The sequence below is a fragment of the Sphaerodactylus townsendi genome, linkage group LG01 (genome assembly GCF_021028975.2).
Source record: "Sphaerodactylus townsendi isolate TG3544 linkage group LG01, MPM_Stown_v2.3, whole genome shotgun sequence".
NCBI classification, from domain to species: Eukaryota; Metazoa; Chordata; class Lepidosauria; order Squamata; family Sphaerodactylidae; genus Sphaerodactylus; species Sphaerodactylus townsendi.
In genome coordinates, this window is record NC_059425.1 from 16,463,107 (window position 1) to 16,478,576 (window position 15,470).

The following is a 15,470-nucleotide window of genomic DNA, read 5'->3' on the forward strand; positions in this document are numbered from 1 at the left end:
TTCTTCCTTCCTGTCCCTTCACTGGAGTGGGGATGGGGAGGGGGGAGGCCCTTGCAGGCCATTGGTCCCTCAAACCACCCCTTATCACCTGGGAACAAGGCTGGGGCCAAAAACCATCTTTCTCTTTTGTGAATCCAGGTGGAAGAAGAAGAAGAAGAAGAAGAGGAAGAGGAAGAGGAAGAAGAAGAAGAAGAAGAAGAAGAAGAGGAAGAGGAAGAGGAAGAGGAAAAAGAAGAAGAAGAGTTTTGGATTTATATCCCCCCTTTCCTGCAGGAGGCTCAAAATGGGCTTACAATCTCCTTGCCGTTCCCCCCTCACAACAAATACCCTGTGAGGTGGGTGGGGCTGAGAGAGCTCCGAGAAGCTGTGACTAGCCCAAGGTCACCCAGCTGGCGTGTGTGGGAGTGTATAGGATAATCTGAATTCCCCAGATAAGCCTCCACAGCTCAGGTGGCAGAGCTGGGAATCAAACCCGGTTCCTCCAGATTAGATACACGAGCTCTTAACCTCCTACGCTACTGCTGGAAGAAGAAGAAGAGGAGGAGGAGGAGGAGGAGTTTGGATTTATACCTCACTTTTTATTGACGAGGGGTCTCAAAGCTGCTTACAAACTCTTTCCTTTCCCCTCCCCACAACAGACATCTTGTGACGTAGGTGGGGCTCAGAGAGTTCTGAGAAAACTGTGACTGGCCCAAGGTCACCCAGCAGGCTTCATGTGAAGGAACGGGGAAACAATCCTGATTCACCAAATAAGAGTCCGCCACTCAGGTGGAGGTTTGGGTAATCAAACCCGGTTCTCCAGATTAGAATCCACTGCTCTTAACCACTACACCATGCCAGGGGGCCACGGGGGTCCCCTTCAACCAATCCTCAATTGGTAACCCCAACAGCTCCCCTTACTTTTAATTTATTTGTGTGAAATGTTAGCCATCTTTCCTTCACTGCTGAGCTCAAGGCAGCTTCCTGTCAGAATGGTCTCCTTCTGTCATGTGGGGAAGGGGAGCTGAGCCATTGATGCTTCCTCTCACTCCGGTGTCAGCTACCCAACCCCCCAATCTGGCCAGTTGGCCTTGGGTCCTGGTGTGGCTCTCAACCTCTTAGGTGTGAAGCGTTTCCTGTCCTTTGTCCTTTCCTCTTCGATGCTGTGAGAACAGGGGGTTTGTGCCTTGTGCTCAGCGGGGCGTGGTGGGCATCAGGGATTTCAGCCATCGCCCGGTGTGTACCCCTCAGAATCATCTATCCCAGTGGTGGCGAACCTTTGGCACTCCAGATGTTAATGGACTACAATTCCCATCAGCCAATTGGCCATGCTGGCAGGGGCTGATGGGAATTGTAGTCCATACCATCTGGAGTGCCAAAGGTTCGCCACCACGGGTCTATCCCTTGTTGTGCTTTGGTTACTGAATAACGTCTACAGTTTGCAACTACAGTTGCAAAAGGGTGTGTTCACGTGTTGCAAATCAATTAGAAACATTAACTCACCAATTATTCTGTTGTCCTAAATCGGCAAGTATTAGAGTCAAATACTCTAGGTTGCTTTCTATGATACCTAGCGAGCTGGATGAACTAAGCAGACTAGTGTTCTTATTAAATAATTCTGATGCTACATTCTGTAAAATGGCTGCGAACTTTCTGCTGGAAATATCCCATATGCAAAAGTAGGTATGAATCAACTTCATTTGTTATATGTTGCAAGCTTGTATTTTGATGCGATTTAGATGTGATTTTATACTGTTTATGCCAAATAAAGGCGAAATGAATGTTTTATTTCGGATCGAAGTCTGACACTTACAACATAGACTAAACACACATTAATGAACTACCCTGAAAACATAAAAGCCAGAATATAAAAGAACAACTCAGTACTAAGAACATAAGGACATAAGGACAAGCCTGCTGGATCAGACCAGAGCCCATCTAGTCCAGCACTCTGCTACTCGCAGTGGCCCACCAGGTGCCTTTGGGAGCTCACATGCAGGATGTGAAAGCAATGGCCTTCTGCTGCTGCTCCTGAGCACCTGGTCTGCTAAGGCATTTGCAATCTCAGATCAAGTACTAATAATAGGTTTAACCAAAAGCAGGCTGAGAGTGAGGAAGCCAAACGTTCTTTCCTGGGGAGGTTGACCTGTGTATCTTGATGCGGCAGTCAGGAGGGCCTTTTCTTGTGATCTGAATTCCTGGGCAAGAACGTATGGGAGAAGGCTACAACCACCCATGAGGGACGGTAGAGAGCCCCGAGGCAGCAATGCTGCAGCAGCTGGGGGCCTCCAGAAAAGCCATCCCAGTGGGGGACCTGGGGCCGCTGCCCCAGTTGGTCCAATGTTAACACCGCCCCTCCCAATGTTGCCACTGGATTCTGCCTGAAGCCAAAATCTGGAGGGCCCTACTTGAAAAGTGGACGAAAACCTGGAAAAAGAAATAAAAATTGAAACAAGCAGCAAAGTTTCTCCACTGGTCAGACATCAACTGTCTTTGTAACCTCTGGTCCTGAGAATCATCCGAGAAGACCTTAGAAATGCACGTAGAAAGCTCAAGACGGAGCTCCTTATACTGTATCAAGGAAAGGGACTCCGTTAGACAATACAGGCCTCCAGCCAGCAGAGGGCACTGCAGAACGATGCTTACCATTCACAGCCAGGTTGTACCTCGCCTCGGAGGTGCCCATGATGTTGGTGGCGCTGCAGATGTAGGTCCCGCTGTCGCTTTTGTTCAAAGAGGGGAAGAGAAGGACTTTGTCTTGGGTCTCTGCCAATGGGGTGAGAACACCCTCTTTCCGCCAAATGAACTCCTGGGGGCTGAGAAGAGAGAACGGCCAATTAAGAGAACCCAATTTAAGCTAAAGTATCTGGGGACTCTGATGCATTGTTTGGGCTCAAAATGCTTCATGTATGCAGAGTCACTGAACAGGGTTGCCAGTTCTGGATTGGAAAATACCTGGAGATTTTGGGGGTGGACCCTAAGGAGGAAGGGGAGGGACTTCAGTGGGCTTTAGTGCCATAGAGTTCACCTTACAACGCGACCATTTTCTGCAGGTGACCCAATTTCTGTCACCTGGAGATCAGTTGTAACCAGTGGTGGGATCCAAAAAATTTAGTAACAGGTTCCCATGGTAGTGGGATTCAAACAGTGGCGTAACGCCAATGGGGCTGGGTGGGGCACAATGGGGGCGTGGTCGGGCATTCCGGGGGCGGGGCTGTGGCAAGGATGCAGCCGCTGCGCCGGTCCTTGGGCGGGAAACGAATGCACGCAAGCGCAGGCTGCCACGCACGCCGGTGCACCTCCTGCTAGACTGCTTCAAGTTCTGCGCGCTACTGCTGAGGAGCGGAGGAAGGGCGTAATTAAGGCAAAAATCATGTGGCAAAATCACCAATTAGTAACCCCCTCTCGGCACACACAAATAGTTAGTAACCTACTCTCGGGAACCTGTGAGAACCTGCTGGATCCCACCTCTGGTTGTAACCCCAGAGGATCTCCAGTCACTATCTGGAGCAGTGTTTTCCAACCTTTTTGACGTCATGGTACCCTTGACCTCACTCTTCATATCTCACGGTACCCCTGCCATCCTCCCCCCACCTTCCCCTCCTAGTTCCCCTGCTTGCCATCCCCCTCCTTCCCCTCCCAGAATGAAGCACGGGGGGGGGGGGGGCTGCTGACCTTGCGGCAGGCCCTGCTCCCTGGGCCAGCTCCATATCCTTGCTGGTGCCGGCGGGAGACACCGCAAAAGTGAGGGGGGCTGGTAGCATTGCCGCGGTACCCTTGGGACATGCTCATGGCACCCCAGGGTACCACGGAACCCTGGTTGGGAATTGCTGATCTGGAGGTTTAACCATCAAAAAAATGGGGCCGGTGCACCTGAAAGGTTAAAAAGGTGCCGTGCTGCACAAAAAATGCATAAAGGTGTATTGACATCAGTGAGTCAACTCATATAATCACTTAAATAACTCTTACTCTTTCTCTATTTTTAACAGATAAGATAATCCTGCTAAGAAGACTGTATTGATGTTTCTCAATAATCAAAATAAACAAGGTGTTCTCTGATTTCGTCTAATTAGCAAAACTGTTATCAGGGGCAATAGAAGCCTCTTCCAAACTCTGGGCTTCTGCTGTAAACATGCCCAACAAAATACACGTGTTTTCAAAGTATATGTGCGCAACACAAATTAGAGCACAGATAAATTTGTGTTGTATATACTGTTCATTTCCCCTGCACAAGCAGCTGTCTCCCGGGTGCTAGGAGGTGCCTTGCATCAGAGGAAAGAGCCATGATTTGTGGAAAGGACCTGCTGGATCGGACACTGTGTCTGTGTTTCCTTCACAGTCTTTTTTCAATACACTCCAAGGCATGAAGGACAACGGGGCACACAGGAATCCAAAAGGGCAGCCAACTGGGCACTGTTCACTTCTGGAATTAACAAATGCTGCACCTAGAGAAATTCCACCATCAAGGAAAGTAAGGGGTGTAAACCCATTCCTCTTGAATTGAACATAAGCATCAGTTTGGAGTCTGCACAACTAAAGCATCAGTCTGCACAACTAAAGCATCAGTCTGCACAACTAAAACAAAATGTTCTGAGGCAGGAAGTAAAATGTCTCCTCTGTGGAGCTGAACATGGAGTTCACCGCAAACTATTTTATTTGCAGCCTCAGGACGTTTTAAATGCATCCTCCTTTCCGGCGATTCCTTTGCCCAAAATGTTTTCAGAACATTTTTAAAAGCTTTTCCATGCCTCTCTGCCCCCCCCCCCCCAAACTTTCTCCTCGATGTCGTTTTCTATCTTGTCTCTGAGGTCACTCCGTCCCTTCTTGCCTGTTTATTTTCACCATTTTTTTAAAAAAAAATGGAGGTGAAATGGGTGTGTGTGTCAAAAATGTTTTGCAAACTTCTGCAAATGTTTTCGGTGACTTGTGCGGAATACACCAGAGGGTGGGAAGAGAGAGTTCTTACACTGGGTTGCCTTGACCATCACACTCCAGTTTCAGGATTTCTCCTTCCCGTGGGTAGGTGGGATCTGGCTGGATAGAAGCAATGGGCACATCTGGAGAGGCAAAGAAAAATCAAATGACTCTCTCGGATTGGCCACTGAGAACCTCGCATGCACCCACCCCTGAAGTTTGAGCTGTCAAATGTGATCCAGATCGAGCAGTCCACTCAATACACTGCTTTGGTACACCACTTCCAGAAGACACAGCCAGACCTGCCAGTTTACAAGCTCATAAATCCTGGCACGGGAGAGGAGGGGGATTAGAAAGGAGGGAATCGGTTGCCAAAATGTCAATCAAGGAAGAACAAAAGCCAAATCGGGAGGGAGAAAGCGTTTTCAATAAGTTCCCAAACAAAAGGAAGAGGGCACTGCCATTTGGGTGGATGACAGAAGAGTCTTCTAAGCGTACAAAGCGGAGAGATGAAAAAGGAATGAGGGTGAATATTCGGGGGGGGGGGGGGGGGAAGTGAGATTGAAAAACAGATTAGATTGAGAGCAGAGACAGCAAGAAGGAGGGAAAAATAGGAAGCCAAGATGACAGATAACGAGGACAGAGGATGGGGGAAGACGCAGAGAATCTTTTCAAAATGCACATTAACAAAAGTTTTTGAAACGTTTTTGTGCACCCAAACTGACAAAAGCAATGAAAACATAACTCATAGCCAGTGGAGTTGGAGCCACAAAAAGGAATGGATGAAGCTACTATGAAGCAAGGAGTTAATAGATCCTTTTCTTGTGCCATTCCAAAGGGTTTCTTTTACGTCCAGCTTCAATTATTTTCGACTGATTTATTAATTGATCCCATTTGCCTAAATTTAAATATGAATAAAAAGCTCAGAAGGAAAAGAAAGCAAGCCTTCCTAGCTTTCAGATGGAACATGTATCGGGCCCCATCTTAGAGGAGACATTCCAGAAATTTAAATAATAATTATAATTTCATTCCTTCCTGTGGATCAGAGGAGAATGGCTCTCCTGAGACTTTATCTCCTGCCTCTGGTCCTTAAAAAATACTTGTCTTCAAAAACATTCTTCATTTGTCAACAGATATAGGAATATGATGAATCATAGAGAATCATAGAGTTGGAAGATACCCCCAAGGGTCATCAAGTCCAACCCCCTGCAATACAGGGACACATAATCAAAGCAGAGTTTTAAATGAGAGTTTTAATCCAGTAGTGGATTAATGATGCTGCAAACGTTTATAGGTGATGAAACACTGGTTCTGAAGGGGGAAAAAAACTCAATTTTGCAATTCGCTGATGCCCATCAATTCTCACAGTGGAAGAGGCATTCCTTTCCGTGTGTGAAAGAAGAGGCCTTCTGTGAAACTAGATTGCTCACAATGGTTTCTGTTCTTTAAACCTTCTTATATAGCCAAATTTCCAAAAGCTCTGCTTCCAGTACTTCAAAAGACTTGTCTTCAAAATATTGTCAACAGATATCTGCTTCTGGTTCTGAAGGGGAATAAACCCTATTTTGCAATTCACGGATGCCCATCAATTCTCATAGTGGAAGAGGCCTTCCCTTCTGTGTGTGGAAGAAGAGGGAAGGCCTTGTGGGGAACGAGGCCTGCTCACGGTGGTTTCTGTTCTTGAAACATTTTTATACAGCCAAATTTACAAAAGTCATGAAAACAGAACAGATAATAACAGAGAAGAAGGATTCTAGAATAGAATAGAATAGAATAGAATAGAATAGAATAGAATAGAATCTTTATTGGCCAAGTGTGATTGGACACACAAGGAATTTGTCTCCGGTGCATATGCTCTCAGTGTACATAAAAGAAAAATACATTTGTCAAGAATCATAAGGTACAGCACTTAATGATTGTCATATAGGTCTATACATGTATTATCAAAGGCTCTCATGAACGGAATTAATTGGCTGGTGTGGGGTTTTCAGGGTGTGTAGCCATGGTGTGGTAGTTTTAGTTCCTCATGTTTCTCCAACATCTACGGCTGGCATCTTCAAGGCATGGAGCGGAAAGATATGTTTCTCTCCGTGGCACAGTACGGAGTGTTCTGTAAAGCTGGATATCCCGGGAGGTGGACAAAACAGATAGCCATCTTCACAGAACACTCCACACTGTGCTACGAAGGGAAACACATCTTACAGTGACATGCCTCTGAAGGTGCCAGCCATAGATGCAGATGAAAATGTTAAGAACTGAAACTACTGCACCACAACAAACCCATAAGAAGAAGAATTTGGATTCATATCCCCCCCTTTCTCTCCTGTAAGGAGACTCAAAGGGGCTTACAATTTCCTTTCCCTCCCACCCCTCCCACAACAAACACCCTGTGAGGTGGAGGGTGGGGGCTATGAGAGCTCCGAAGAACTGTCACCCAGCTGGCATGTGTTGGGAGTGCACAGGCTAATCTAGTTCCCCAGATAAGTCTCCCCAGCTCAAGTGGCAGAGCGGGGAATCAAACCCAGTTCTCCAGATTAGAGTGCACCTGCTCTTAACCACTGACACCACTGCTGCTCTAGCAGCAATTCTTTATGTATTTCAAATGTCACTCAAATATATGTTACCAGAAGTCAAAGAAAGGTTTTCAGCAATTTGCAAAAACCTTTTGTCTCACACCACATGGCTGAACATTTCTTCTCTGTTTAAACTTAGCCGCTATCCAAACATTGCTATTCCATCATTTGATATTTAAATTCTGGATATTTTAGCAAACAACATTTTGGCTTCTGTAAGGAGATCCAAAATCCTATCACTAGCTCAAATCAGCAGCCAGTAGCCCTGTTCCTAAATTACGGTGAAAGGGCATACAATCCTTGAACACTGAACACTTGATTTTTCTGTACATGTGTGTTGAGTAATTCTCATGTTCATTGCACATAAAGTGCAATGTGTTACCCGGATATCAGTCTCCGGAAGAAGAAGAAGAAGAAGAAGAAGAAGAAGAAGAAGAAGAAGAAGAAGAAGAAGAAGGAGGAGGATGAGGAGGAGGAGGAGGAGGAGGAGGAGGAGGAGGAGTTTGGATTTATACTCCACCTTTCTCTCCTGTAAGGAGACTCAAGGTGGCTTACAAGCTCCTTTCCCTTCCTCTCCCCTTGTCTTGCTAGGTCAGTGGTGGCGAACCTATGGCATGGGTGCCAGAGGTGGCACTCAGAGCCCTCTCTGTGGGCACGCGTGCACAGAGTTCGTCATGTGCAATTATTTCAGGGAGATTATTAGCATTAAACCTAAAACCTAGTTTTGGGGAAGCAGTGTAGGTAACCCTGTTAAGCGCTGTTATTGATTTCAATGGGAAGAACGGAAGCGTGATCCTTTACCTGGGAGTAAGCTTGGTTGCTGGCAATGGGGTTTGCTTCTGAGTAAACCCTCCTAGGGTCGTGATTCACCCGTTCGAAGCGTTGCACAGTTGCTTCAAAGCAAAGCCACCGACTACCACCAAGCTTACTCCCGAGTAATGCGCACCTTGGAGCCAACCGTTTTTTCTATACTAAAACCTCAGTATTCAGGTTAACTTGCCATGTTGGCACTTTGCGATAAATAAGTGGGTTTTGGGTTGCAGTTTGGGCACTCGGCCTTGAAAAGGTTCGCCATCACTGTGCTAGGCACTGTAACATGGATCCTAATACCAGCTGAAATTATTATGCCTAGTTCCATCCCTTCCCCATCCCTCGCCCGGCAGCCCACTGTGACGTACAGAAGACTTCTATCTTCAGAGTAGTTGATGAGGCAGAGTTCGGCAGTGAAGGATGACGAACCATACAGGTGACATCGACGCCATTATCTTCCTTACTGACAACAAATTCAACATGACTGGAGACGGTGAACGTCTTCCCGTTGCTGTCTTCTGTCACCTCGAAGTCTTTACCTATTGAAGTGGCAAGACAGCATTAATTGTTACCGGGGAACTGCAGCAAAGAGGGAAAGGGAGCAGCAGAGTTTTGGTTTGGGGGTCTAGGATGATTGGCCAACATGCATTTTCACTGCCCAGGTTTGTGGCCTCGGGGAGGAGGGAGAGCAGTTGTCGAGAAACTTGCATAAGTGAACATTTGCTGGAAACTTCTTTGCGGCTCAAACTAGGTGTTATATGTAATGTGCAATTGGCGTGGGGATTTGTTGAAAGATAGTAGTTGTGAGTTGCTCGTGGGAACTCAATTCTGAACCGTTGCAGGGACTCACTTTAGATCATGACTAAGCTCTAGCACACAGGTGTCAAACTCGTGCCCCTCCAGATGTTATGGACTACAGTTCCCATCATCCCCTGCCAGCATGATGGGAACTGTAGTCCATAACATCTGGAGGGCTACGCGTTTGGCACCTATGCTCTAGAAAGTGAGCTTCATACTTTGCTCCTCAGTTTTCCTTACCCAAAACAGTTCCTGAGGTAGAGATGCCAGCTAAGGCTGGCAATCTCCCAGGAGGAAAAGAGGGGCGAAGCCAGGTGTGCCGGCATTGTGTTGGTGTGTGATGTCACTTCTGGTGTAAGCGATGCTATTGCTTCAGGTGGGAGGATACGCTAAGATCCTCACAAAACTCTTTGGTTAAACCATAGAGTTTTGGGCAGATCCGAGAGAGGCACTCCCAATGTAATGGAATCATGCCTGGGTTTTGCTGGAAGTGACATCATAATGCTGCTGAACCTCCCCCAAATTCTCAGTTCTCTCCTTCAGGCCTGGGAAATGATGGCAGGCAGCAGAGGTAAGCAGCACTGCCTATGCTGGGAGAGCATTACTTGCCCCTGCCCAGGAAGGGGGTCACATATTCTGAATACTTACATGCGCAGTTCACCCATGAAGCAATGGATACCTGCAGGGCTGTTTCAGGTCAGAGACTAGTGGGGAGGAGCCTGAAGCCCTATCCCCCCACAGCCCCCCCCCCCCCAGTCCAAACGGCCTCTACAGTGCTTCAGAACCAAGTTTCCATGGGAAACTCAGAGGTGCCATCTGGCTGTATATCCTCACGGTAGAACAAAAGAGGAAGAGTTGGGATTTTCTCAACCGTAAGGAGTCTCACAGCAGCTCACAAACCCCTTTCCCCTCCCTTTCCCCACAACAGTCAGATGGGACCGGGAGAGTTCTGAGAGAACTGTGAGCAGCCCAAAGTCACCCAGCAGGCGTCATGTAGAGGAATGGAGAATCAAACCCGGTGCTAAAGTTAGATTCAGTTAGGGGTGTAAACTGTCAAAATCTCAAGCTTGGAAATGTCTCCACGTTATCTCGAAGTACGTAATTTCTCCATCTGTGACTCTGTCGGCAGTCTGGCTCAAAATAGCAAACAAATTCTCTGCCAATTTTTTTTAGAAAAAAATCTAAAACAAATTATTTTTAAAACATCCCTTATCTGATAGTCTGGGGTCAGCAGGAGGGCCCAAAAAAGTGGCAAGTTACATATTTTGCTGCTTACTAGAGGCAATCCCCTCCCCTCCCCCCCTCCCCATTTTTCACTATAACATCTGTAGACCTACCGCCCCTTTCTTCCCCCTTTTCCTTTCATGGGATTGATTACAGAGACGCCATTGATATATTTGATGTTAGAACGCTGCTTTTAATGGGGTTGGGTTTTAATATATAGAGCTGTTCTTAATGATTTTATAGTTTGATACTATTGATTTTATTGTGCTCTATTGTCTGTTGTTTGCCGCCCTGAGCCCTCCAGGGGAGGGCGGCTTATAAATAAATAAATAAATAAACAAATAAACAAACAAACAAACAAACAAACAAACAAACAAACAAGCAAGCAAGCAAGCAAGCAAGCAAGCAAGCAAGCAAGCAAGCAAGCAAGCAAGCTAGCTAGCTAGCTAGCTAGCTAGCTAGCTAGATTCAGCTTCTGTAACTCCTTAGAGACCAAAAAGGTTTTCAGGGAATAAGCATCTGAGAATCAAAGTTCCCTTGGTTAGATACTTGCAGAAGACACTGACACAAAATATGGAGATGGTCTTAACTGGCTTTCTATGATTGCCATGATAGCTAAATGGAACATCTGTGTTCAGAGGCAGTATATCTGAGTACCAGACTTGAGTGACAAATATTGGGGGGAGAACAGCTAGTAACTGTAGGATGCTGAAATACATACAGCTTGAGTCTGATCCATCGCAGCTGTTCTTACCCAGCTCTGAAATAAAGATCAACCTTCTACTACCCACCTGAAAGTGACGTGCCCCCCTTCTGCCACTCGAGCCGAGCCGGAGGTTTGCTGCCCGAGGAGACACACCTCAGCTTGGCCGTCTGCCCGTCTTTCAGTGGCTCCCTGTAGCCAAAGATCTGGGGTTTCCGGGGAACTCCTGCAAGAGCAGATGCAGATTCTAATGTTAAGGACTTAGGTTTAAAAATCAACAGTTACATTGAAACCCTGGAAAAATGTAGCGCACCTGCCCCAAATGCCAAAAACCATTCCGGGTTGCCATCCCAGCCAGCAGCTCACAGTGGTACAATTCACACTACCCCCCCCCACCCACCTCAGAATTCATTCTTCTGCATGTGTTGCAGTGGCGGAGCTACAAGGGGACAGGGTGGGGTGCGCTGTGCACCGGGCGCACATCTGGGGGGCGGAAAATCACCCCAGGCCCCTCCCCCTTCCCCCACAGCACCCTCTTGCAGCGCCCCCCCCATCCCCCTTCCCACACTTACCTTAGTTCCGTTCCTTTTCCTAGAACTTTTTCAGGCTGAAAAAAAGGCCTGTTCCCAGTACAGGCTAAAAACGGCCTGAGAAACTAAAGTTCCCAGGAGACCTTGGGGCTCACAAGGTCTCCTCGGAAGTATAGTTCCCATCAGGCCGTTTTTCAGCCTGAACTGTGAATAGGCCTTTTTTTCAGCCTGAAAACGTTCTAGGAGAAGAAAAGGAACTAAGGTAAGTGTGGGAAGGGGGGATGCCATGGGGGGGTGGGTTGCCGCAGTGGGGGGCATGGGCCCCCCCGAAAATATAGACTGCGCACCAGGCGCAGTTTGGCCCAGCTATGCCTCTGATGTGCAGACCAGGCCCCTAAGGCCGTTGGTTGGGAGATATGTTCTTTCTCTTCTGTGACGCCCAGATGAAAAAAGAGCAAAAAGAAGAGTTTGGGTTTATATCCCACTTTTCTCCACCGGAAGGCGTCTCAAAACAGCTGACAAACTGTTTCCCTTCCTCCTCACACAACAGGCCTCTTATGAGGTAGGTGGTGTCACCCAGCAGGCTTCACGTGGAGGAGCAGGGAAACAAATCCAGTTCGTCAGATAAGAGTCTGCTGCTCATGCGAAGGAGTGGAGAATCAACCTCGGGTCTCCAGATTAGAGTCCACCACTTTAGTCACTAGAACTGCTACATAGGACCAAGGTCTTGTGGAGGCTTCAAGCACAAAATGCAAAAGTTTTCACCACAGACCAGTAGCCATTTGCCACAGATGTCAATATTGGCAAGACAACAAGGCCTGTGGGAGGGGGCTACGGTCCCCTTCTACTGATGTATCTTTCGCCTCCTCAGTAACAGCCACCTTGACCACCCCCATTGCATGCACCTCAGGTTGCCAATTTCCAGGTTTGGCCTGGAGAGCCCTTGGAAGTACAACTCCTCCCCAGTTCGTGTCTTGTTTACGCGTTTTTATTGACGCCCGGAGCCCCGCAAAAGAAAGACAGGCTAAAAAATTGCCTCAAATAAGCACATAGGTAGGAGGCGGCGGCTCAGAGCAGGATCCTCTGACGCGTTGCTTCTCCCACGCTGACATCAAGTTCGCCTCCCATTGGGAGACTCTCCCACGGTCTGCGGGAGATTTGGGGCTCAGCAGGCGGCTGACAACGCTAACCCCCAGATGCCAGCCCTGAACGAGAATCTCAAACAATGAATTTTAAACCTTCAAACTGTGAGCTATCAGAGATTTCAAAGCAAAAGCGATTCCCAGCTGGTTTTCAAGCAGCCAGGCTAGAGTCTGGGTGACGCACATACCAGTGATTTTGTGGTTCCTTAGGAGTACGGTTGCCAACCTCCAGGGGGGCACCTGGAGACCTCTTGTTATTACAATTGGTCTCCAGATGATCAAGATTAGTTTTCCCTGGGGGGGAAAAAATTGCCGCTTTGGAAGAAAAAGTAAAATTTGGATTTATATCCCCCCTTTCTCTCCTGCAAGCAAAACCAAAGGGGTTTATAATCTCCTTTCCCTTCCTGGTGGGTGGGGCTGAGAGAGCTCCGAAGAACTGTGACTAGCCCAAGGTCAACCAGCTGGCATGTGTGCACAAGCTAATCTGGTTCCCCAGATAAGTCTCCACAGCTCAAGTGGAAGAGCGGGGAATCAAACCCAGTTCTCCAGATTAGAGTGCACCTGCCCTTAACCACTACACCACGCTGGGTGAATATGGCATCATACCCTGCTGAGGTTCTTCGTCTCCCCAATCACTGCCCCCTCCATCTCCACCCACCAAATCTGCAGGTATTTTCCAACCCAAAGTTGGCAACCCTAAATTACTCATGTAGGTTTTTGTCCTCTGTTAAAGGTGCACTTTGCTGAAGGTTTTTTGAATTTGATTTGATTGATATTTTCTGATTCTCATTTTGAAGGAGGGCGCTGCCTTGAGAACTCTGCTGAGAGAGGCAATAAATAAAGGTACTAAATAAATGAAATAAATATTGCCCTTCTCTTTCATTCCCCTTTCTAGTTCTCGACCGCGGAATCTGGATTATGTTTGTTCCTGACTATGGTCATCCCTTAAAACCACCCTCTCCCCCAGTCTCATTCCATCCTCCGCTTTGCCTCACCCAGAACAGTGACGACAGCTTTTGCAGTCCGCACGGGCATGGTGAAGATGGAGCAGGTGTACTCTCCTTCGTCTGCCAGTGACACATTATCAATGCTGATTGTCAGTTCATAGGACGTAGACTTCTCCAGCTGAATTCGATTATCTCGCAGTGCTTCAGGGAGGAGGAAAGATGAGATTGCAAAAAGCAGTGAGCAACACGGGTTTCAGACATTGGTGACACTCAAAAACCAAACTGGGAACTCTTAAAAACCACGCCCATGAAAACAGACTATGTTGTTTCTAATATAGAACCTCCTTCCTTCCTTCCTTCCTTCCTTCCTTCCTTCCTTCCTTCCTTCCTTCCTTCCTTCCTTCCTTCCTTCCTTCCTTCCTTCCTTCCTTCCTTCCTCCCTCCCTCCCTCCCTCCCTCCCTCCCTCCCTCCTTCCTCCCTCCCTCCCTTCCTTCCTTCCTTCCTTCCTTCCTTCCTTCCTTCCTTCCTTCCTTCCTCCCTCCCTCCCTCCCTCCCTCCCTCCCTCCCTCCCTCCCTCCCTCCCTTCATTTCTTTCCTTCTTTCTTTCCTTCCTTCCTTCCTTCCTTCCTTCCTTCCTTCCTTCCTTCCTTCCTTCCTTCCTTCCTTCCTTCCTTCCTTCCTTCCTTCCTTCCTTCCTTCCTACCTTCCTTTCCAGCCAGGGGATTAAATCCATCTTGGCTGTCCTCTATTCCCCTCCCTTCTCCTTTCTTTCTGTTTTTCAGTTTGAGTGTGTAGTATGGGGAAATGTTTTAATGGGGATTTTTATGGTGCCATGTGTGGTATATGTTTTATTGCACCATGTTGGAAGCTGCGCCGAGTTTGATATAGCAAGGACAGCGGGATAGAAATCTAAGCAATAAAATCAGATCTCTGGTCCTTATGACAACAGATTAAAACGCTTCCAATGAAATCATAAGCAAAATCATACTTTCCCCAAATCCTTTGAAAATCAGCAGGTTTAGGAGAGCATAACTCTGTTTAGGATTGCCCAGTGAATGTCCTAGCTCAGGGGCCTGCAAGCTGCGGTTCTCCAGATGTTCGTGGACTACAAATCCCATCAGCCCCTGCCAGCAGAGCCGCAGGTTGCTAGCTGGAGAGCCGCAGGTTGCTAGCTGCTATTACCTATAACAAATTGGGTCACGTGTTCTAGAAAGGTTTGGAGCTGAAGGGTATCGTGAGAAAGGTCACAGTGTTCGAAAAGATCTGAACTAAAATGACATGTCATGACAGCAGGAGATGAGAAGAGACTCAGAGTTGTAAAACGGAATTTATCGCTTAGCCAGAACGATCATTACAACTATCATATGCTATATATATAAGAAGATGAAAACACATAATCAGCAATGTTTTAAAAATGCTATAAAATACCATGAAATAGTATATATTGCATGTCTGGAATTTACAGTATTAAAATCAATATATTTCTCTCTCAGATTTATAGGGGTGGACTATAATCAATAAACCATCTGCATGGGGGCAAAGTACTCCCCTCAACCGTCAAGCAACTGTTCCCTCAATATGATGGCCAGCTTAGCAGGGAAGTCAAGGGGCCAGGTTACAAAACAAGATGAAAAGTTGGTTCTTATACCCTGCTTTTTCTCTGCCTGTGAGGAGTCTCAAAGCAACATACAAACTCCTTGCCGTCCCTTCCCCACAACGAGCACTTTGTGAGGTAGGTGGAGTTGAGAGAATTCTGAGAGAACTGTGACTGGCCCCAGGTCACCCAGCAGGCTTCATGTACGGGAGCGGGCAAAGAAACCCAGTTCTCCAGATTAGAGTCCTCCGCATT

At 47.2% G+C, this 15,470-nt stretch overlaps 1 protein-coding gene across 1 annotated transcript in view; it reads right to left on the minus strand.

Annotated features, from left to right (window-relative positions):
• Positions 1-2,524: 2,524 nt before the first annotated feature.
• CADM3 (cell adhesion molecule 3) overlaps positions 2,525-15,470 on the minus strand; it is a 183,017-nt gene continuing 170,071 nt past the window's right edge. The window contains exons 3-7 of the mRNA XM_048511833.1: positions 13,669-13,821; positions 11,090-11,227; positions 8,645-8,815; positions 4,946-5,036; positions 2,525-2,795 (exon numbers count right to left, since the gene is read on the minus strand). Coding sequence (XP_048367790.1) covers positions 2,546-2,795; positions 4,946-5,036; positions 8,645-8,815; positions 11,090-11,227; positions 13,669-13,821 — 803 coding nt within the window. The 3' untranslated portion in view covers positions 2,525-2,545. The remainder of the gene's footprint in view (positions 2,796-4,945; positions 5,037-8,644; positions 8,816-11,089; positions 11,228-13,668; positions 13,822-15,470) is intronic.